Genomic DNA, 23,118 nt, shown 5'->3' with positions numbered 1-23,118 from the left:
GCTGAGTAGTATTCCATTGTGTATATATACCACAACTTGCTCAGCCACTCATCTGTTGTTGGACACCTGGGTTGCTTCCAGGTTTTGGCTATTACAAATTGTGCTGCCAAGAACATATGTGTACACAGATCTTTTCAGATGGATGTGTTGGGTTCCTTAGGATATATCCCCAGGAGGGGAATTGCAGGGTCATAGGGTAGGTCCATTTCTAGCCTTCTGAGAGTTCTCCAGACTGTTCTCCACAGAGGTTGGACCAATTGACATTCCCACCAGCAGTGCAGGAGGGTTCCTTTGACCCCACATCCTCTCCAGCATTTGCTGCTGTTACCTTTTCTGATGTGTGACATTCTCTCAGGAGTGAAGTGATATCTCATTGTTGTCTTGATTTGCATTTCTCTGACAATCAGAGACTTGGAACATTTTTTCATGTGTTTCTCGGCCTTTTGGATCTCTTCTGTGGTGAATATTCTGTCCAATTCCTCCCCCCATTTTTGGATGGGGTTATTTGTTGTCTTGTTGTTGAGTCTGGCAAGCTCTTTATATATGTTGGTTATTAAACTCTTATCTGATGTATGGCATGTAAAGATCTTCTCCCATTCTGTGAGGGGTCTCTTGATTTGGGTAGTGGTTTCTTTTGCTGTGAAGAAGCTTTTTAATTTGATGTAGTCCCATAGGTTTATACTTGCCTTAGTCTTCCTTGTAATTGGATTCGTTTCATTGAAAATGTCTTTAAAATTTATGCGGAAAAGAGTTCTGCCAATATTTTCCTCTAAGTATCTGATAGTTTCTGGTCTAACATCCAAGTCCTTGATCCACTTGGAATTTACTTTTGTATTTGGTGAAATACAGTGATTCAGCTTCATTCTTCTGCATGTTTCAACCCATTGTTTCCAACACCATTTGTTGAAGAGACTCTGCTTTCCCCATGTAACAGTCTGGGCCCCTTTGTCAAAGATTAGATGTCCATAGGTGTGGGGCCTCATTTCTGGGCTCTCAATTCTATTCCACTGGTCAGTGTGTCTGTTCATGTTCCAGTACCAAGCAGTTTTGATGACAATGGCCCTATAATATAGTTTGAGATCTGGCAGTGTGATGCCTCCGGTTCTGTTCTTTATTCTCAAGATTGTTTTGGCAATTCTAGGTCTTTTCTGGTTCCAGATAAACATTTGTAGCATTTGTTCTATTCTCCTAAAAAATGTGATTGGGATCTTGATGGGGATAGCATTAAATTTGTAGATGGCTCTGGGTAATATATTCATTTTGATGATGTTAATTCTTCCAACCCATGAGCATGGAATATCTTTCCACTTCTTTGTGTCTTTTTCAATTTCTTTGAGTAGTGACTCATAATTTTCAGTATACAAGTCTTTCACTTCTTTGGTTAGGTTTATTCCTAGATATTTTATTGTTTTTGTTGCTATAGAAAAAGGAACTGATTTCTGGATTTCAATTTCTTCTAACTTAGTGTTTGCATAGAGGAATGCCACTGACTTTTGAATGTTAATTTTATAGCCTGACACATTACTGTATTGCCTGATGATTTCCAAAAGCTTCTTGCTAGATTCCTTAGGTTTTTCCATGTATACTATCATGTCATCTGCAAATAAGGAGAGTTTGACTTCTTCTCTTCCAATCTGTATTCCTTTAATTCCTTGCTCCTGCCTGATTGCTATGGTAAGAACTTCCAACACTATGTTGAATCGTAATGGTGATAGTGGGCAGCCCTGTCTAGTACCTGATCTGAGTGGAAATGCTTCCAGTTTTTCACCATTGAGTATGATGTTGGCTGTAGGTTTGCTATATATAGACTCCACTATCTTCAGGAATTTTCCATCTATTCCTATTTTTTGTAGTGTTTTGATCATAAAGGGATGTTGTATTTTGTCAAAGGCTTTCTCTGCATCTATTGATATGACCATGTGGTTTTCAGTCTTGCTTTTGTTGATGTGGTGGATCACATTGATTGATTTACGTATATTAAACCAACCTTGTATGCCTGGGATAAACCCCACTTGGTCATGATGAACACTCTTTTTGATATACTGCTGTATCCGGTTGGCTAGAATTTTGTTCAATATTTTCGCATCTATGTTCATTAGAGATATTGGTCTGTAGTTTTCTTTTTTGGTTGTGTCCCTGTCTGCTTTTGGTATCAGGGTGATGTTGGCTTCATAGAAGCTGGCAGGGAGTATTCCAGTGTCTTCAATCTTCTGGAAGACTTTTAAAAGTAGAGGTATTAGTTCTTCTTTGAAAGTTTTGTAGAATTCATTTGTAAAACCATCTGGTCCAGGACTTTTATTTTTGGGAAGATTTTTGATAACTGTTTCAATTTCATTAGCTGTGATGGGCCTGTTCATGTTATCCACTTCCTCTTTACTTAGTTTTGGAAGTTGGTAGGTATCTAGGAAATCATTCATTTCTTGCAGGTTCTCTAGCTTGGTGGCATATAGTTGTTCATAGAAGCCTCGCATGATATGTTGAATTTCTGCAGTGTCTGTTGTGATTTCTCCTCTTTCATTTACTATCCGATTTATTTGGGTCTTCTCCTTTTTTTGTTTTGTGAGTCTGGCTAAAGGTTTGTCGATTTTGTTTACTCTTTCGAAGAACCAACATTTACTTTCATTGATCTTTTGTATGGTTTTCCTATTCTCAATGTTATTTATTTCTGCCTTAACTTTAGTAATTTCTGTCCTTCTGGTTGCTTTAGGATTCTTTTGTTGTTCTTCTTCTAGGTCTTTAAGATGTGCAATCAGGCTGTTTATTTGTGCCTTTTCTTGTTTCCTAATGTGTGCTTGTATAGCTATGAACTTCCCTCTTAGGACTGCTTTAGCTGTGTCCCAAATATTTTGATAGCTTGTGTCTTCATTTTCATTGAACTCTCGAAACATTTTGATTTCTTCCTTGATTTCCTCTTTGACCCAGAAGTTGTTAAGAAGTGTACTGTTGAGCTTCCACATTTTGGCACTGTTTCTAATCTTTTGTTGATTGTTAAGTGTTAGTTTAATTCCACTGTGGTCTGAGAAGATGCTTGGGATGATTTCAGTGTTCTTGAATAGGCTGATGCTGTCTTTGTGGCCTAACATATGGTCTATCCTTGAGAATGATCCATGTGGATTTGAGTAAAATGTGTATTCCAGTTTCTTGGGATGAATGACTCTGAAAATGTCCAATAGTTCCAGTTTATCTATCTAGGATTCGACTCCCGGAGGCGGAGCTACGAGCAGCAGATCTCTTTCTCTCCTCTCCTCTCCCGGATCAACTAGGAATACCAGAGGAGACCACCCGGACCAAAACAGGACAGGACTAGAATGACCACAGGAACCCAGTAAATCACCCGTGAGTACAAACACGCGTGGCTGGTGACAGAGAGGAGAGAGGGGCCTAAGGAGAGATTAAGTGGCTGCTTAGTTCGACAGTTTGTCAGTGGAGACACCACCTCCAGTCTGCTCCACAACAAGGGGACAGCTGAAGGGAGGAGGAGGCTCCCCAGAGACTCACCAAGTGCAACTCTGAGTCTCCATTGCTACTGCCCTCAGAGTCTGGAGCAGCAACAGGGAGGGACACCAGGGTACAGAGATCTGACCGGGAAACTCAGGAGAAGACCTATGCCTCTCGGTGGCATAGCTGAGGGGCTGTGAAAGTCTCTTTGCATAACCACTGGAGTATCTCTGCCACACCCTGCTTTATCTCTTGGTCAGGAGTCAGTGATTAAGCCAAGAAGCCTATTGATAGTTTAAAAGCCCTCAGGCTCCCATAGCCTACAGGGAAGGAAAAAAAAAGGCTTTTACACCACTGAACTCCAACTCAGGGATTGAAAAAACTGTTAACTTATATAAAATGGTTAAAACAACAAGAAAAAATATTGGAGACTCGAACCAGGACAAGAGTCCAGCTAAAAGTCCTCCAGAGGGTGAAGCACAAAACAACGAGTTCAACATCCAAACATTAGCTAAGGAAATAATAACAGGAGTGAGTAAAGAATTTGAAAAAATTGTAATCAGAACTGCAGCAACAACAAATGAGAATATGGAAGAAAATTCTAATTATCTCATGGTTATTAGAGAGCTGAAAGCTGAAATCGCTGAGCTAAGAAGGCAACTAACTGAACAAGCTAAAACAGTATCAGAGCAGGGCAACAAAATAGATGAACTCCAGAAAGCAGTAGAGGGCAGAGAGAATAGAATCAATGAGGCTGAAGACAGAATTAGCAAGATTGAGGATGAATTAGAGACAACTAAAAAAGAAGTAAGAGATCTCAAAAAGAGATTAAGAGATGCTGAAAACAACAACAGAGTCCTATGGGATGACTTCAAAAGAAACAATATACGCATTATTGGCTTACCAGAGGAAGAAAGAGAAGGGGAGGAAGAAAGCATTCTCCAGGCCATAATAGCTGAAAACTTCTCTAGTCTAGACAACACCAAAGACATAAAGATTCAAGAAGCCCAGAGGGTCCCAAACAGAATTAACCCAGACCTAAAGACACCAAGACATGTCATACTTAGATTGGAAAGGAATAAGGATAAAGAAAGGATCCTCAAGGCTGCAAGAGAAAAACAAAGAGTCACCTACAAAGGAAAACCCATAAGATTAGCAGCAGACTTCTCCATACAAACACTACAGGCCAGAAGAGAATGGCAAGATATCTATCGAGTGCTCAATGAGAAAGGCTTTCAGCCAAGAATACTATATCCTGCTAGATTGTCATTCAGACTAGATGGAAGCATCAAAACCTTCTCAGACAAGCAACAGTTGAAGGAAGCAACCATCACCAAGCCTGCCTTGAAAGAAGTTCTGAAAGGTCTCCTATAAACAACCAGACCACCACAAATAGAACATATATCAAAACACTCTAAAACTCTACAAGAATGGCGTTAAAATATCTTCAATCTTTGATATCAATAAATGTCAATGGACTGAATTCACCTATTAAAAGACACAGAGTAGGAAGATGGATCAGAAAACACAACCCAACAATATGTTGTCTACAGGAAACTCACCTAACGCAACAAGACAAACACAGACTTAAAGTGAAAGGATGGAAAACTATCATTCAAGCCAATGGCCCACAAAAAAGGGCAGGAACAGCTATTCTCATATCTGACATGATAGACTTTAAAATAGATAAGATTAAAAAAGATAGGAATGGACACTACTTACTGCTCAGAGGATCAGTCAATCAAGAGGACTTAACAATTATTAATATCTATGCACCCAATGAGAAGCCATCTAAATACATCAAACTTCTACTGAAAGAGCTACAGCAATATATTAACAGTAACACAATCATAGTAGGGGACTTCAACACCCCACTATCTCAACTTGACAGATCATCCAGGCAGAAAATCAATAAAGACATAAGGGAGCTAAATGAAGGTCTGGGTTCTGTAATTGTTTCCCTGCTGAACATGAGCATTGGCAGGCTGGTCCATACTCCCAGGCTGCCTCTCTCTTTCCTTAGTGGGGCAGGACTCTGGGGAAGCAGGGCTCCACAATACATTGGGGGGGGGGGGGGGTCCTCTGCCCATGGAAGACCAGTTTATATTTTAAGTGAGTTAACTCTACATGGGATATGGAGTACAAATCATGTCTCAATAAAGCTACTTTTAAAAGGGGGGGGGGAGAGAACTAGTTTAAGACAAATATCAGAAACTCCTAAATATATCCAGAATCTCTTAAAAAATTAAGGAAGCACAGAGTACAGTTAATTAGTAACTTTTTTTTTTTTGTATCATCTAACCACCACTGGGATGCAAATTATCACCTGTTGCAGCTGGACAGTCAGTTAAGCTAGCAGCATAACCAGTCTCATATTTATGAAAAAGAGAGAATTGAAATATAGCAAAGATTGGTGGCTATGCTCATCCTTTCTGTCGTCCCATTTCTTACCTAGCAACAATCATTAGAACAACACTTTATTAAAGGAGATTAAACTACACTTACAACAGCTCTGGTGTTATTCAGTTATATAAATTCAGTAACTGAAGCATTCCATTATAATTACCCCCATTTAGGACTGAGAGGTAGTATTCACCAATCCCACACAATTATCAAATACCAGAACTTAATGCAATCTTTCATGCTTTCTGTTGCTTTACCCTACTTTCTGTTTTTTTTTCCTTGCCTTTATGAAAATAAACACAACTTACTGTGCAAAAATACTGGCTTTACTTTGTATTAATTCTTTTTTGTTTACCACTGTTTTGCAAAATTTTAAGAATTCAGAGGTACAGTTTCACATTTATACATTTTTAAAAGGTGTCTGAATAAAAGAAACTGAATAAAATCTAAATGCATGCTTTATGGATTCCACAGCACTTGTGGTTAGTTATTTTAACCTGAGAAATATTAAAATGTTTTTGAGAAGACAGCTTTATTCATTTTTATAGAAATTTTAAGTCATATCACATGCAAAAATGACAGTAAAAGAATATTAAAATTACAAACTTGGATCTAATAAGTTCAGAACCAAACTATACCTTAGCTCCATTTATTTATTCAGTAGAATTCCTTGTAACAAAATGGAGGGTTCCTCTAAATTTGGACTGAGCAATATCTAGCACTTAAATTATACTTATGAAATATTAGTTTACATGAATAAAGGTAATACGGTAAATTCAATCTGTATACTTGAAAAAAAAAAAACCCTTATTTCTGACAAAAGATAGTAAGGAGAATGCACTACTTTGTGACCTCCAAAGAGCAGAGCTTCAGTTCCACTAACTTCAGTGCTCCACCACTTCTATCTAGTTCACACAGCACTTAAAAAGGAAATAGGACAAACATCTAAGACCCCTGGAGCAGATGTCTGGCTGGCTACAAGAAAGAGGACAAAGAGGCCACAGAGCAGTAACACAATTCTTGGAGGACTCACTGAAAACAAGCAAGCAAGCAAGCTGGCTAGCAAGCAAACAAACAAAAGGCAAAGTACTTTCTATTTTCATAGTAAAATCAGTTCTGTACTCAGCACCTATCAATACTATAATGTACAGATTAGTTACTCTACAAACATTTGCTTATTCAATTATTAAGAAAATATAAATTTAAAGATTAGGACCATTTGGAGTTCTAGTGAGGAATAATCTGTTTTTATGTTTAGCATAACTTACTAGAAATAAGACCACCAAATTTATCTATGGTTTTCTTTTTAGACATCTTTTTATTTTTTATGATATCAGAGATCAAACTCAGGGTCTCTCATATGAGCTCTACCACCAAATTACCTCCCCCAGCCCAGTTGTTTTATTGTTAGTTTTTGAGAAAGAGAGCAAGCAAGTGCAAAGCATTGTCCATCAACCATGGAGTTCTACTCATATCTTGTCTTTCATATTTTCATGTGGTGCTATAGATCAAACCCAGGGTGTCAAACATGCAAAGCAGGCCCCCTGGCTCCTGAGACAGTTCTTTACAATGACATTCTTTATTTTTCAGAAAAGACCCCAAAATTATTATTTTTAAATAAATAGCATGATTATAGCAAACAGCTGCCTATTGGAGAAATCACATTAGTTTGTATTACAGTGGCCTTCTCAGATAATATGATTAGAGGGTGTCTAGAGATGGCCAGTAAGCTAAGAACCCTGACTTGTTTAATTTTGTTTGATATCAAGATTACTTTCTCCAGAATACATAAGTTCAGAAGATGAATAAAAATAGGTTGGTCTATTGTAAAATGGAGCAGAACATGTAAGTTAGTCTTTATTTAACATAACTTTATTCATTAGTTTTAGTAAGTAAAATATGAAGACATGAAATTAAATAAGAAACTGAAAAACAGTGATCAAAGGACTCCCTTTCATAAGATATAGTTAGAGAATGATATTCAATAAAGAAATCTCTCTGACTTGGGAAGTAGTGTAATGAATAAGCAGAGGTCTCAAGCATGAGGTTGAGTTCAATCCCCAACATCGATGTCCCAGAATATGTTCAGGCTCTCTCCCTCTCCCCCCTTTCTCAAAATAAATAAATAAATAAATAGAAATCTACCTTCAATTAAGGATGTTTAAAAATTAGTTTTAAATATAACCTTAATTTAATTATATAAATTGTTGTGAAAACTATTTATGACACTATTTTAGGGACACAGATGTTTTAGGTAAAGAAAAATGTCCAGTCTATGAAGAATAGCTGAATTAAATATTCATGGATTAGATCAAATTGACTCTGGGATTCCCAATTTTTAAAAAAAAATATTTATTTATTTATTTCTTTTTGTTGCCCTTGTTGTTTTATTGTTGTAGTTATTATTGATGTCGTTGTTGTTGGATAGGACAGTGAGAAATGGAGAGAGGAGGGGAAGACAGAGAGGAGAAGAGAAAGACACCTGTAGACCTGCTTCACAGTTTGTGAAGCGACTTCCCTGCAGGTGGGGAGCCGGGGCTGGAGCCGGGATCCTTATGCAGGTCCTTTGCACCACCAGCGCTTAACCCGCTTCGCTACTGCCCGACTCCCTCTTCCTAAATTTTTATCCTGTACTCTTTTTTCACCACTGGCTGATTCTAGTCTACAGATAGTTTTCATATAGCCCCACTTTTAAACTTTAGAGCAATTAGCATATAAAGCAACCATTTACACTTTTCTGCAGTACTTAGAATTCAGATGAGCGGCTAAGAAAGTTGTGGTTATCACCAAACACAGAAGTAAATTCCAAATGGATCAAGAACTTGGATGTTAGACCAGAAAATGTCAAATACTTAGAAAATATTGGCGTAATTCTTTTCCATCTAAATTTTAAAGGCATCTTCAATGATACAAATCCAATTACAAAGACTAAAACAAAAATAAATCAATGGGATTACATCAAGCAAAAAAACTTCTGCACAGGGGCCAGGTGGTGGCACACCTGGTTGAGCCCATATATTGAGCTCATATATGAGCCCATACAATGTACAAGGACCTGGGTTCAAGCCCCTAGGCCCCCACCTGCAGGGGGAAAGCGTTGCAAGTGGTGAAGCAGGGCTGCAGGTGTCTCTCTCTCTTTCTATCCCTGCCTTTCTCTCAATTTCTGGCTGTCTCTATCCAATAAATAAATAAAGATAATAAAAAAATTAAAAAAAGAAAGCTTCTGCACAGCAAAAGAAACCATCATCCGAACTAAGAGACCTCTCACAGAATGGGAGAATATTTTTTACATATCTTTATATACATCAGACAAAAGGCTTATAACCAAAATATATAAGAGCTCACCAAACTCAGCAACAAGAAAACAAATGACTCCATCAAGAAATAAGGAGAGGATATGAAGAGTATTCTCCACAGAAGAGATTCAAAAGACCAACTAACATGTGAAACAATGCTCCAAGTCATTGATGGCCAAAGAAATGCAAATAAAGACAACAATGAGATACCCACTTCACACCTGTGAGAATGTCACACATCAGAAAAGGTATCAGCAAAAAATGCTGGGGAGGTTGTGGGGACAAAGGACCTTCCTGCACTGCAGGCGGGAATGCCAATTGGTCCAACCCCTGTGGAGAGCGGTCTGGAAAACTCTCAGAAGGCTAGTAGTGCACCTACCCTATGACCCTGCAACTCCTCTCCTGAGGGTATATTCTAAGGAACCCAACACACCCATCCAAAAAATTTGTGTATACATACGTTCTTAGCAGCACAATTTGTAATAGCCAAATCCTACAAGCAACCAGGTAAGTGGGTGAGAAAGTTGTGGTCTATATACACAATGGAGTACTACTCAGCTATTAAAAACAGTGATTTCACTTTCTTTACCCCATCCTGGGTGGAGCTTGAATAAATCATGTTAAGGGAGATAAGTTAGAAACAGAAGGATGAATATGGGTTGATCTCACTCATAGACAGAAGTTGAGAAACAAGACCAGAAAAGAAAACACCAAGCAGAACTTGGAATAGAGTTGGTGTACTGCACCAAAGTAAAAGACTTAGGGGTGGTGAAGGGTTCAATTTACAGGTGGTGAAGGAGGTCTTCAGGTGTCTTTCTCTCCCCCTCTCTTTCTTCCCCTCTTCTCTCTATTTCTCTCCATCCTATCTAACAACGATGACATCAACAACAACAACAATAATAACTACAACAATAATAAAAAGACAACAAGGGCAAAAAAGGGAAAATAAATAAAAATTTAAAAAAGAATACAATATAGGGAGGCCAGGTGTTAGTGCACCTGGTTGTGTGCAAACATTTTCATGAACAAAGACCAAGTTTGAGCCCTCCCTGTAGGAAGTTTCACAAACAGTGAAGGAGGTCTCTAAGTGTCTCTATCTATTTCCCCTTCTCCTTTTAATCTCTAACAAAAAAGGGGAAGGAGAGAATACAACAGTATAAAATTACTTGGCATTGGGTGGGGGTAGATAGCATAATGTTTATGCAAAGAAACTCTTATGCCTGAGGCTCTGGAGTCCCAGGTTCAATCCCCCGTACCACCAAAAGCCAGAGTTGTGCAGTGCTCTGGTATTTGTCTCAGTGTCTTTCTCTCTAAAAAATAAAACAAATAAAATACTTAAAATTACTTGGCAATCTCTCATATGTACTGTATTTCAGGGTAACCTCAAGTTTCTAGTTGATGAGGTAAAGACAGTAATTCCCTAATTTCTTAGGGAATTACTGCTAATAAATATGGAAGTGATGACAGGATAAGAAAATCTCCATTTTTACCACAATGATGAAGGCAGCAGTCTTGGGCTCATCAACTAGAACTATTTTTCTGTGTAGATACTTTTTTTCTGCTGGTCTTATTTCTCATTTAAATATTTCCTGATGGTCTACTTCTGTCTCCTCCAGGAAACAGTGTGTGTAGAACATGTATAGGAGACAAGCAATGGTGTGTTCTTTGAAAAGCCCATATGTTACTGACAGAGCTCTTCCTCTTCAGTAATTACACTAAATTGGTCTTTTAGCATCACTGGATTAGGGTAGACAGACTCTGTGATGCATTAAGTATCTCCTGACTATTTTTTTAAATTTCTTTATTAGGAAATTAATGTTTTACATTCAAAAGTAAATACAATAGTTTGTACATGCATTTCCCAGTTTTCCATATAACATGCATTTCCCAGTTTTCCATATAATAATATAACCCCCACTAGGTCCTCTGTCATCTTTTTTAAACCTGTATCCCCCACCACCACCCCCAGAGTCTTTTACTTTGGTGCAATATGCCAATTCCAGTTCAGGTTCTACTTATGTTCTGTCTTCTGATCTTGTTTTTCAACTCCTATTTTTGCTGCAAAACTTAAATCTGATTTTAATCAAGCCTTCAGAGTATATGTATATACCTCACAACTTCATAATTCTGTTTAAGCTATCAATTTTGTGGTAATTTTTATAACAATCTAAAAACAAACAAAACAAAGTTAAACAAAATTACGGGGGGGGGGGGGAAGAAGGGGGCTAGGAGACAGCTCATCCAGTAGAGCATACACTTAATGAGGACCTAGGCCTGTAACCCCAGCCACCACATGAAAGCACTTGCATAGGGGAAGCTTTGTAAGTGGTGAAGTAGTGCTGTAGTGTCTCTTTTCTCTCTCTCATAGAAAAGTAGTGTCTCTTTTCCCTCTCTATGAAAGAGAGAGAAAGAGAAAAGAAAATAATAAAGTCTACTGGCAGCAGAGGAATCATACAGGAGTGGAGCCCCCAGTGATAACTACTGCTGGCAAAATAGAAACAAAAAACCTTCACAAAATTACATAGCCCCTTTGCCCTAATCCAATTCTTACAAGCTATTTTTACTTACTGTACTAGTTCCACAATGGTTAATTATTTCAAGGCTATCAAAATAAATAGTGTAGATTTCTGGGATGCATTGGATCGACCTTCCCGTGGTGCATGCCGTGAGTACCCATTCATTGGGGAAACTGACGATCCTTCCTAGCCGACTGAATCCACATGGATCCCAGTCACTTTCAAAGCCAGCAACAAGCAGCTCCTGACAGCTTTCAACCTGACGCTGTTGACTGGCTACGGAAGAAGGGCAAACGCTAGAAGAAGAAGAATGTAGATTTCTCCCAATTTCTCCTTAATATATATATTTGTAAATGTCTCTGAATTTTCTTTAGCAAGAGTTTTCCAGAGGCCAGAAGAGAGCTCACTGGACTGAGCACATGCATTACCATTAGTGAGGCCCTGGGTTTGAGCTGATACCACATAAGAGCACCATTGGATGAGCACCATTGGATACCACTGGGGGGAGCTCCAGATAGTGAAGCCATGCTGAGGAGTCTCTCCTCTCTCTTATAATGAAAAAAAGAAAGAAAGAAAGAAAGGGAGGAAGGAAGAAAGAAAGAAAGGAAGAGCTCAGGTTGGCCACTCAGCAGTGGCACTGCACATGTATGAGACTAAAGCACAGCTTAAACCGCCCCCCCCAATTTCTAGTGCAGAGTAGCACCTGAATAGTAAACAGTTGTATTCTTCTGAAAGTTGACATCAGGTGTGACATGTGGTACTTGAAAGATGAAGACCTGGGTTATAAACATAGAAACTGACCTAGTGAACTTGAATAGGTTAAATTTTTGATCTTCTGTCATCTATAAGCAACCCCCTGAGGGTTCATGTAAGGAGTTCAGTGGGCAATCCATTAAATCTACTAGCACAAAAGGTTTCTAACTAGGCTACTTAAATGTGAAAGATGATTTTTGGGGTATAAAACCATCACTGGCTACTAACATAATCTTCTATGATGAAAAAAGTAAACCTTTTATACTGTCACAAAAAATTTATCTGGTCTGTTTTCAGGCACAAAATTTAAAGGAAAACATTTGTTTACTTAAAAGAATGAAATTTCCAAAATGGTTTCGCAACTTTTTTTACACCAAAAAAGAATGAGAGCTTACACCTTTGATTTCCCTTTCCACTTATTTCCCACAAACTACATTAGCTCACACACTGGTGTTTTACTATTTGCCAAACTCTTTTTTTAAATATAATTTTTATTAGTGACTTAACAGTTTACAAGATTTTAAGATTACAGGGTGTAGTTCCACACCACACCTACCACCAAAGTTCTGTGCCTTTAAACTCCATTAACACCATAGTTTTCATAAAGTCTGAGAGGCAGTTTTTGCCAAACTTTGTTTCAGATCAAGATGAAATATTTATATGATACTGAGATTTCAAGCTTTAAAAAATATTTTATTAATGATTTAACAGTGTGTTATAAAATTATAAAATTTCAGGGGTATATCAAGTGTCATTACTGAGCATAATTTTTCATGTTCAAAGTTAGGAATGAACAATAGACATATGTAGTCCATAAATCTAGGGTTTGCTTATGTCAATTTAACAAACATAAGTAATGTAGTGCTGCTAAAACTTCAAATTTGAAGAGAAATCTTTAAGGTAACATAAAGCAAACTGAGAGATTATGGTAAAGTCATTTAATTCTGAAAATTCAGTAAGCACTATCATCAAATGAGCAATGCTCATTACACCTCAATGGTATTTATAATGCTTCTGTTCTCAAATTATTATGACTAAGTTTGCTCAAGAAAGAAATATCTGATACAAGCATCTGTCTAGTTAGGAAAACATAAATAACATACAAAATTAGACAGATTCTAAGGCAACACACATAATTGGCCTTTCATACAAGCCTATAAACCATAGGTATAAGTTTGAGGGCAAGATAAAAACTCTCACTTTTCCAAATGAGCAAAATTCTAGAAGACAACAAAAAGACCATGAAAATCTCACTTTAAAAGTTAATATTCAATATCTCTGATGAACATAGATGTTTAAATACTGAACAAAATTCTAGCCAACTGGATACAGCAGTCATAATTGTTCATCATGATCAAGTGGGGTTTATCCCAGGCATGAAAGGTTGGTTTAATATACGTAAATCAATCAATGTGATCCACCACATCAACAAAAGCAAGACCAAAAACCACATGGTCATATCAATTGATGCAGAGAAAGCCTTTGACAAAATACAACATACAAAAAATGGGAATAGATGGAAAATTCCTGAAGATAGTGGAGTCTATATATAGCAAACCTACAGCCAACATCATACTCAATGGTGAAAAACTGGAAGCATTTCCCCTCAGATCAGGTACTAGACAGGGCTGCCCACTATCACCATTACTATTCAACATAGTGTTGGAAGTTCTTGCCATAGCAATCAGGCAGGAGCAAGGAATTAAAGGAATACAGATTGGAAGAGAAGAAGTCAAACTCTCCCTATTTGCAGATGACATGATAGTATGCACAGAAAAACCTAAGGAATCCAGCAAGAAGCTTTTGGAAATCATCAGGAATGTACAGTAAGGTGTCAGGCTACAAAATTAACATTCAAAAGTCAGTGGCATTCCTCTATGCAAACATTAAGCTAGAAGAAACTGAAATCCAGAAATCAATTCCTTTTACTATAGCAACAAAAACAATAAAATATCTAGGAGTAAACCTAACCAAAGTGAAAGACTTGTATACTGAAAATTATGAGTCACTACTCAAGGAAACTGAAAAAGATACAAAGAAGTGGAAAGATATTCCATGTTCATAGGTCGGTAGAATTAACATCATCAAAATGAATATACTACCCAGAGCCATCTACAAATTTAATGCTATCCCCATCAAGATCCCAACCACATTTTTTAGGAGAATAGAACAAATGCTACAAATGTTTATCTGGAAAAGACCTAGAATTGCCAAAGCAATCTTGAGAATAAAGAACAGAACTGGAGGCATCACACTCCCAGATTTCAAACTATTATAGGGCCATTGTCATCAAAACTGCTTGGTACTGGAACATGAATAGACACACTGACCAGTGGAATAGAATTGAGAGCCCAGAAGTGAACCCCCACACCTATGGACATCTAATCTTTGACAAAGGGGCTCAGACTATTAAATGGGGAAATCAGAGTCTCTTCAACAAATGGTGTTGGAAACAATGGGTTGAAACATGCAGAAGAATGAAACTGAACCACTGTATTTCACCAAATACAAAAGTAAATTCCAAGTGGATCAAGGATTTGAATGTTAGACTAGAAACTATCAGATGCTTAGAGGAAAATATTGGCAGAACTCTTTTCCGCATAAATTTTAAAGACATCTTCAAAGAAACGAATCCAATTACAAAGAAGACTAAGGCTAGTATGAGCCTATGGGACTAAATCAAATTAAAAAGCTTCTGCACAGCAAAAGAAACCACTACCCAAACCAAGAGACCCCTCACAGAATGGGAGAAGATCTTTACATGCCATACATCAGATAAGAGTTTAATAACCAACATATATAAAGAGCTTGCCAAATTCAACAACAAGACAACAAATAACCCCATCCAAAAGTGGGGGGAGGACATGGACAGAATACTCACCGCAGAAGAGATCCAAAAGGCCGAGAAACACATGAAAAAATGCTCCAAGTCTCTGATTGTCAGAGAAATGCAAATCAAGACAACAATGAGATACCACTTCACTCCTGTGAGAATGTCATACATCAGAAAAGGTAAGAGCAGCAAATGCTGGAGAGGGTGTGGGGTCAAAGGAACCCTCCTACACTGCTGGTGGGAATGTCAATTGGTCCAACCTCTGTGGAGAACAGTCTGGAGAACTCTCAGAAGGCTAGAAATGGACCTACCCTATGATCCTGCAATTCCTCTCCTGGGGATATATCCTAAGGAACCCAACATATCCATCCAAAAAGATCTATGTACACATATGTTCTTGGCAGCACAATTTGTAATAGCTAAAACCTGGAAGCAACCCAGGTGTCCAACAACAGATGAGTGGCTGAGCAAGTTGTGGTATATATACACAATGGAATACTACTCAGCTGTAAAAAATGGTGACTTCACCGTTTTCAGCCAATCTTGGATGGACCTTGAAAAAATCATGTTGAGTGAAATAAGTCAGAAACAGAAGGATGAATATGGAATGATCTCACTCTCAGGCAGAAGTTGAAAAACAAGATCAGAAAAGAAAACAGAAGTAGAACCTGAAATGGAATTGGCGTATCACACCAAAGTAAAAGACTCTGGGGTGGGTGGGTGGAGAGATTATAGGTCCAAGAAGGATTCAGAAGACCTAGTGGGGGTTGTATTGTTAAATGGGAAACTGGGGAATGTTATGCATGTACAAACTATTGTACTTACTGTTGAATGTACAACATTAATTCCCCAATAAAATGAAAAAACAAGTGGTGAAGCAGTGCTGCAGGTGTCTGTCTCTCTCCCTCTCTATCATCCCTTTCCCTGTCTCTATCTGACTGTCTCTATCCAACAAATAAAGATAAAAATAATAATAATAATAAAAAGTTAATATTAAACTAGAAGTGAAATAAAAACATTCACTTTAGGGACTAGGGCAGTAGCGCAGAGGGTTAAGCACACATGGCGTTAAGTGCAAGGACCAGCGTAAGAATCCCGGTCAGAGCCCCCGGCTCCCCACCTGCAGGGGAGTCCCTTTCACAGGAGATGAAGCAGGTCTGCAGGTGTTTATCTTTCTCTTCCCCTCTCTGTCTTCCCCTCCTCTCTCCATTTCTCTATTTCTCTCTGTCCTATCCAACAACGACATCAATAAGAACAATAACTACAACAAAGGCAACAAAAGGGGAAAAAAAAGACACTGTCTCCGAACAGTCACATCTAAAAAAAAAAAAAAACATTCACTTTAGTAACAAGTAACTCTAATATGGCTAATGGCATCAGATCCCTAAACATTCAAGTTGTACTACATTTTTGCCAAAGCAAATTCATAATCTGATGTGAGGTTTACTTGTAATTCTATCTGAAAAGCAACACCCTTTCCTTGTCACTCCCTTTCCTTGCGGCTCTTGGAGCACCATGAAGATTCAGAGCAACTCTGGTGTCAGACTGTCCTTAGAGCAGATGGAGGGTCCAGGCTGGCTGTCCCAGGAACGGTCCACCAAAATAAGGCCAGTGGCCAGCTTACTCCTGGGCCAGCTGGCATGAAACAAAATGTCTGGTTCCTACCTCCAGAGCAGAGGAGGCTCAGCCAGCTGGCTTTCAAAGCACTGCACTAGTTGGAGTGCTCACAATTCCTTTCAAACCATCTGGCATTCTTTTTGAACCCTAATTTTACCCAACACTACACTTGGATATCTGAAATGCTCAGATAAGAGGGGGACTCCCCACTCTCAATCTTAGTTTGTGTATTATCTATCTTAAAAATCTAAATTAGTCCCGATTGTTAAGCAAACCTGCAAAATAAAATTAGGACAAATAGTAAAGGATTAGACTTAAACAGACAATTTAACATGCAGAAAAGTAAGAATCCCTTAGTGCTGGCAGGACATGGCTTTTCTTATTCAGAATTTCTACAAAGTCTGTCTTTCTTTCTCCTTTATGTAGCTTTCAGAGTGGGCTTTGTATTGCTACATATATCTACCCAGCTAGCTAGTAAATGAAAAGAACACTATTTTATAACTACTTCAAAGAAATATGTTGGTAATGTATTGGGTGTTTTAAAAGTTTAATTCCCCCAAATAAGAAAACCTAATGTGTAATGACAAGAAGGCATCTAAACTCTGGGCAAACCAAATAAACAGAGCAGGATTTGGCTTTAAGTAAAAATATCTGATTAAGCAATCAAAATCATTTATCAAATGACCCAAGTGCTAGGAAGTGCTGTAGATGGTACTCACCTGTTAACTGTAGAGCATTTTACCAATCTATCATTTGGCAATAATTTGAGGACAGAGAGGCAAGAAATAACAAATGAAAATTAGTTGAGTCACGTTAATAGCAGAGTGCCATGTATTACAAAGAAGGCAGGTAGGGAGAAAAATCAGACTTCTGAGACATTTTACTATGAAAATAAACAGAGGTTGGGCAAAGTGGTTAATATTTTTCATTCTAGTTTTAAAGATGGGCAATATCAGCATATGTGTTTATGCTGACATGAGTGGTGGGTGCCCTGACGAATTGCTGATGACGTGAAACAAGAGGGCATGAATGGGCAGAAGGGCCAATATGGTAAGGAGAGTTTAAGTTCACACATAATATTCAAATGATAGAAAATCAAGAACAGCAGAAATATTAAAAATGGAATAAACACACAGGTAAATATCCAGAGGAACAAAAGAGCTAAAAATGGTTGAACCATATGAAATTGTTGGTTTTTGACTATTGCCCAATCTGAAAAATGACATTACATCTGTTTAAGCTAATACATTATTACTGATTTTAGAATAAACTGCAGCAGGTCAAGCAACAACACACTGTGTGTATTATTGGATACAGCCAGAGAGAAATTGAAAGGGGAGTGAGAGATAGACAGGGAAAGAGACAGACAGACACCTGCAGCCCTGCTTTACCACTTACAAAACTTTTCCACTATAGGTGGGGACTGGAGGCTTGAATCTGGGTCCTTGCACATTGTAATGTGTGCACTTAATCAGGTGCACCACCACCTTGCACTGCAACAAACACTTTACTATGGGCAAGACTGGAGTTTCAATGCCTGCTCCCCACCCAAAAGAGAGAAGCTTCATGAAAGGTGAAGCAAGTCTGTAGATGTCTCTTTCTCTCTCCACCCCACCTCAATTCTCTCTGTCCTATCTAATAGAAAAAGTGTGTGTGTGTGAGGGGGAGGGGGGAAGGCAGCCAGGAGTGGTGGACTCATAGTGAAGGCACTGAGCCCCTGAGATAACCCTGTTAGCAAAATAGATAAATATTTAGAAAATAAGAATCCCCTGCTGGGCAGGGGAGACTGCACAATGGTTATGCAAAAAGACTCTTGCCTAAGACTCCAAGGTTCCAGGTTTTATCCTCCACACCACCATAAGCCAGAGCTGAGCAGTGCTCCATTAAAAAAAAAAAGAAGAAATGAAAATGCCTGCCAATCCAAACAGAAAACAGTTTTTTGTTGTTGTCATCATGGCTTCACCACTTTGGGCCAACTTTTTTAAGGTAGAAAGGGAAAGACAGAGACAGACAGCAAGAGGGAAAACATCACAGCACCAAAGTTTCCCCTAGTTCTGTGAGGGACAGATGTTTGAACCTGGGTTGTATACATGGCAAACCAGGTGAGCTATCTTGCTGGCCCCCAAAACAATTATTTCCAGTAAATGTTCAAGGGGGAACATCTACTTTTGTTATCTGACATTGTTGAGAAAACAAAATACCCTAGCACTGGGCAACAAAATGTATTTTTCTTTTTTCTTTTTTAAAATATTTATTTATTTTCCCTTTTGTTGCCCTTTTTATATTGTTGTAGTTATTACTGTTGTTCTTGATGTCATCATTGTTGGATAGGACAGAGAGAAATGGAGAGAGGAGGGGAAGACAGAGAGGGGGAGAGAAAGACACCTGCAGACCTGCTTCACTACCTGTGAAGTAAATTCCCTGCAAGTGGGGAGCCGGGGGCTAGAACCGGGATCCTTATGCGGTCCTTGCACTTTGCGCCACATACGCTTAACCCGCTGCGCCACCGCCCGACTCCCAAAATGTATTTTTCATGGTATTAACACTACTAACATAGCATTAGAAATTCAAATGAATATACAGAATACATTTACTGCTAAAAGATAATTTAACATAGTTTACTATTTTGATAAGAAATTGCTTTAGAATTTTTCTTTAATCATCATACAGACATGCTTAACTATGCATCAATAATTTTGATTTAGTATGTTAAATAAAATAAGGATATCTTCAGGCTCCTTTGTTGATACAAACAATAGCTAAGTCATTCTTGCAAAATCAAAATTCCACAATACTATGATACTATGCAAGCATATTTCAGTGATAGTTCCCGTCATACTACTTTGTTTACTTAAGACTTCCCCTTATAGTTTGTTCCAAGAGGATTTATAAAACACGTATAGAGCTTATAAATTATCAGAATTGCTTTAATACTAATGACATTAGTTAATTATGCCCTTGGTTAGTTTTTAATATTTAATTATTTAATGAGAGCAGTGACAGTTCTGCCTCTGCTTCGGCATATGTGGTGCTGTAGATCTAACCTGAGTCTCATATATGGAAGCCTTGTACTCCACCTACTAAGCTACCTCCCCAGTGATGAAGTCGTTGCTTTATTAATTTATTTTTTAATGATTTAATAAAGAGAGACAGGCAGGGGTAGATAGCATAATGGTTATGCAAACAGACTGTCAAGCCTGAGGCACCAAAGTCCCAGGTTCAGTCCCCTGCACCACCCAGAGCTGATCAGTGCTCTGGTTAAAAAAAAAAAAAAAAAAATTGTGGTCGGGGAGGTGGCACAGTGGTAAAGCTTTGAACTCTCAAGCATGAGGTCCTGAGTTCCATCCCTGGCAGCACATGTGCCAGAGTAATGTCTGGTTCTTTCTTTCTCCTCCTGTCTTTCTCATAAAATAAAATCTTAAAAAAAAAAAATAGAGACAAGCACAAAGAGAAACAAAGCATCACTCTAGCATGTGATGATGGGGATCAAACTCCATACCTTGTGCATGCAAGCTCTGCCTGCTCTGCATCTTATGAGCCACAAATCTCGTTTTTACATTAATTTATTTTGAATTAAATTCATATGTATTAAAATTAAATTCTATATCACAAAACCAAACAATTTCTAAATTTGAAAAATCAGCCTTTACTATTTTAACTATTATGAAGCAAGAATTTGATCCTGGGAAGATAAGGTCCGATTTTATCAAGAAAAATAGATGCTGATCCATCCAATGGAAACTTTCCCTTTCAAGTTAAAAGGCAAATGTTTCAAATACACAGACACTTGTTTTATATTTCATTTCACACTGAAAATTATCAGGAATTGAAATACATGTAATTACAAACTAATTTTTAAAAATTTATTTCCTTTTTGTTGCCCTTGTTGTTTTATTATTGTTGATATTGATGTCATCGTTGTTGGATAGGACAGAGTGAAATGGAGAGAGGAAGGGAAGACCGAGAAGGGGAGAGAAAGATAAGACACCTGCAGACCTGCTTCACCGCCTGTGAAGCGACTCCCCTGCAGGTGGGGAGCCGGGGGGCTTGAACCGGGATCCTCACGCCGGGCCTTGCACTTTGCGCCACATGTGCTTAACCCGCTGCGCTACCTCCCGACTCCCTACAAACTAATTTTAAAGAGAACATTAAAGAAAACTGAACCAGTTATTTGTTATACAATAAGCTCCTCTTACTTTTTATCATATGTTTTGAATCAAAAGATCATAACAAAAATGTATTTTGGAGGTATGCTTTTTTTTAAACTCATCTAATAACTGCAAAATTGTAAGGGTAGGAAATAAACTGGAGGTGCAACTAAAACAACTATTTCATAAAATTTATAAAATCTTATTTATAAAGACCCAAAAAAAAAATCGAAAGAGCATAGCCGGTGCTGCTACAACTGCCTCTTTTCAATCAATCAATCAATCAATCAATCAATCAATATTAACTGTAGCTCCTCATGACTTCAGCAACACAACAGTCAGATAGAAGCTGCAGTTTTCTCTGGGGATGCAGACAACGATAAAAAGGTGTTCTGTTTTCCAGCAGTCCGGTAAGAGGAGCCATTGAGCTAACTAGGCAGCACAAACCGACAAGAGAACACAGGAAAATTCAGATCAAAGCAAGGGCACATGCCAGGGTATGCAATAAAACCCTCTGCCAAGGCACTGGGGAAAATATAAAAAGAAAGAAAAAAGACGTGGAGAGAACTTGCTAGACCATCTTCTCATGAACATATGGAAGCTGGACCACCTTATTAATACAGGGAGGCATGAAAAAAAATCAACTTGTGCTGAGAAGTGTCCTAAGATATGAGTAGTTCTACAGAGGCGCAAAAAAGAAGATGAGGAAAAGAAAGAATATAAGCATATGTGATCAATGAACCAAACCCAGAAAGCAATGTCTTATATGTACTGGAACATTCCCATGAAGACAGAAAAGCATTTATTACCATTCACCAAAGCAAAATGTTCTAGACACACAGATATATGAGACTCATTTATTCTTCCAGCAACAAACTCACTAGCTTTACAGTTAAGAAATAAACAAAAATACAGTTTGAAGAGCGGCAGAGACAGAACTGGATGACGGTCTAATGAAATCTGCCTTTTCATCTCATAACCTTTTTTTTTTTTTTTTGATACAAGTTGGTTTGTTTTCCTAACACGCACGCACAAACGATCTCCGGAAACAAAGGGAGCCCCTCATTCTCCAGCTGTGAAACACGCACAAGACCCCCCCCCCCTCCATACCGCCCCCAAGTCAGCAACCACAAGACTTGGAGGAACCAGCGAGCTCAGGACTCACTGCAGACAGACCACAGCCATGCACAGTGACAAACGGGCAGGACACCAACGCCACAAAGAAAGGGGAGGAGCACACGGGGACCAGGAAAACACTGCCACGCCGCCCCCCCAGGCGCGTCCCCAACGCCCGCGCGCCGTCCTCGCCCCCCTCCCGCCCCGCTCCCAGGCCGCTGCCCGGGGCGCCGCGAGCCTCCCTTCTGTGACCTCCCGGTGACAGCCCCGCGCCGCCCTTTGTGCGGGACTCCCGCGCCGGTCCGCTGTCCCCGGCCGGGGCTCCCGCCCCCCCACCCCGCGTCCCCAGCCGCAGCCCAGATGGGAGTGTGTGGGGCAGGCACGCGCGGGCCCGCGGTCTCCTCAGCATCCCGATCCCCCCGGTCCCCAAATTCCAACCTGGGGCCGATAGTCTTCGGCGCCCCCATCCTTGCTGTCTCACTTACACGGGCGCGCCGGCTGCGGCTGCTGCGGGCATGCGGAACCGACGGCGCAGGGCAGCGCTGGGCAGCGCGAGGCGGCGGGCTGCGGGCGAAGAGCGTCGTCGCGATCTAGCGCGGCTGAGGTGGCGGCGGCGGCAAGGAGCGCGCGGCGGCCCCCGGCGAGGGGCGGGCCCGGCGGGGGAGGGGCGGGCGCCGCGCCTCTCATTCATGCAGCGGGGGCGGGGTGAGGGACCCGGATGCCCCGGCAGCCCCCGCCCACCTCGCTGCCGGAGCTCGAGCTTCTGAGTCTGCAGTGCGCAGGCGCGGCACGTCGCTCCTTGGCCCCGGCCTGGTCTCGTCCAGCCTGACGGGGATGTGCCGCTGAGAGAAAGTGGCAGATAGACTCTGCATTTCCCTCATCTATTCAGATGAGGTTTGTTGGGATCTGTTAGACCCTCATTTTTGCATGCCCTTACAAACATTAGAAAGTGGAAGCTTGGCGTGCCACCTCCTTCCTAGGATCCGGTCTTATCAAAC

General features: G+C 39.6%; 1 protein-coding gene across 5 annotated transcripts in view; it reads right to left on the bottom strand.

Moving 5' to 3' along the window:
- RNF24 (ring finger protein 24) overlaps nt 1–22,794 on the bottom strand; it is a 97,364-nt gene extending 74,570 nt beyond the window's left edge. Inside the window, exon 1 of one of the 5 annotated variants that reach the window (XM_060186927.1) lies at nt 22,606–22,794. In XM_060186927.1, the coding sequence (XP_060042910.1) occupies nt 22,606–22,637 (32 nt within the window). In that variant the 5' untranslated portion in view covers nt 22,638–22,794. Of the gene's footprint in view, nt 1–22,558 lie in introns of all 5 variants that reach the window. The other 4 variants (XM_060186937.1, XM_060186950.1, XM_060186933.1 and 1 more) reach the window with 4 other exon arrangements.
- Between the last annotated feature and the right edge of the window lie 324 nt (nt 22,795–23,118).

The sequence above is a fragment of the Erinaceus europaeus genome, chromosome 1 (genome assembly GCF_950295315.1).
Source record: "Erinaceus europaeus chromosome 1, mEriEur2.1, whole genome shotgun sequence".
Classification (NCBI taxonomy): domain Eukaryota; kingdom Metazoa; phylum Chordata; class Mammalia; order Eulipotyphla; family Erinaceidae; genus Erinaceus; species Erinaceus europaeus.
The sequence above is the reverse complement of the archived record's forward strand: the minus strand, read 5'-3'. Positions and strand labels throughout refer to the sequence as shown.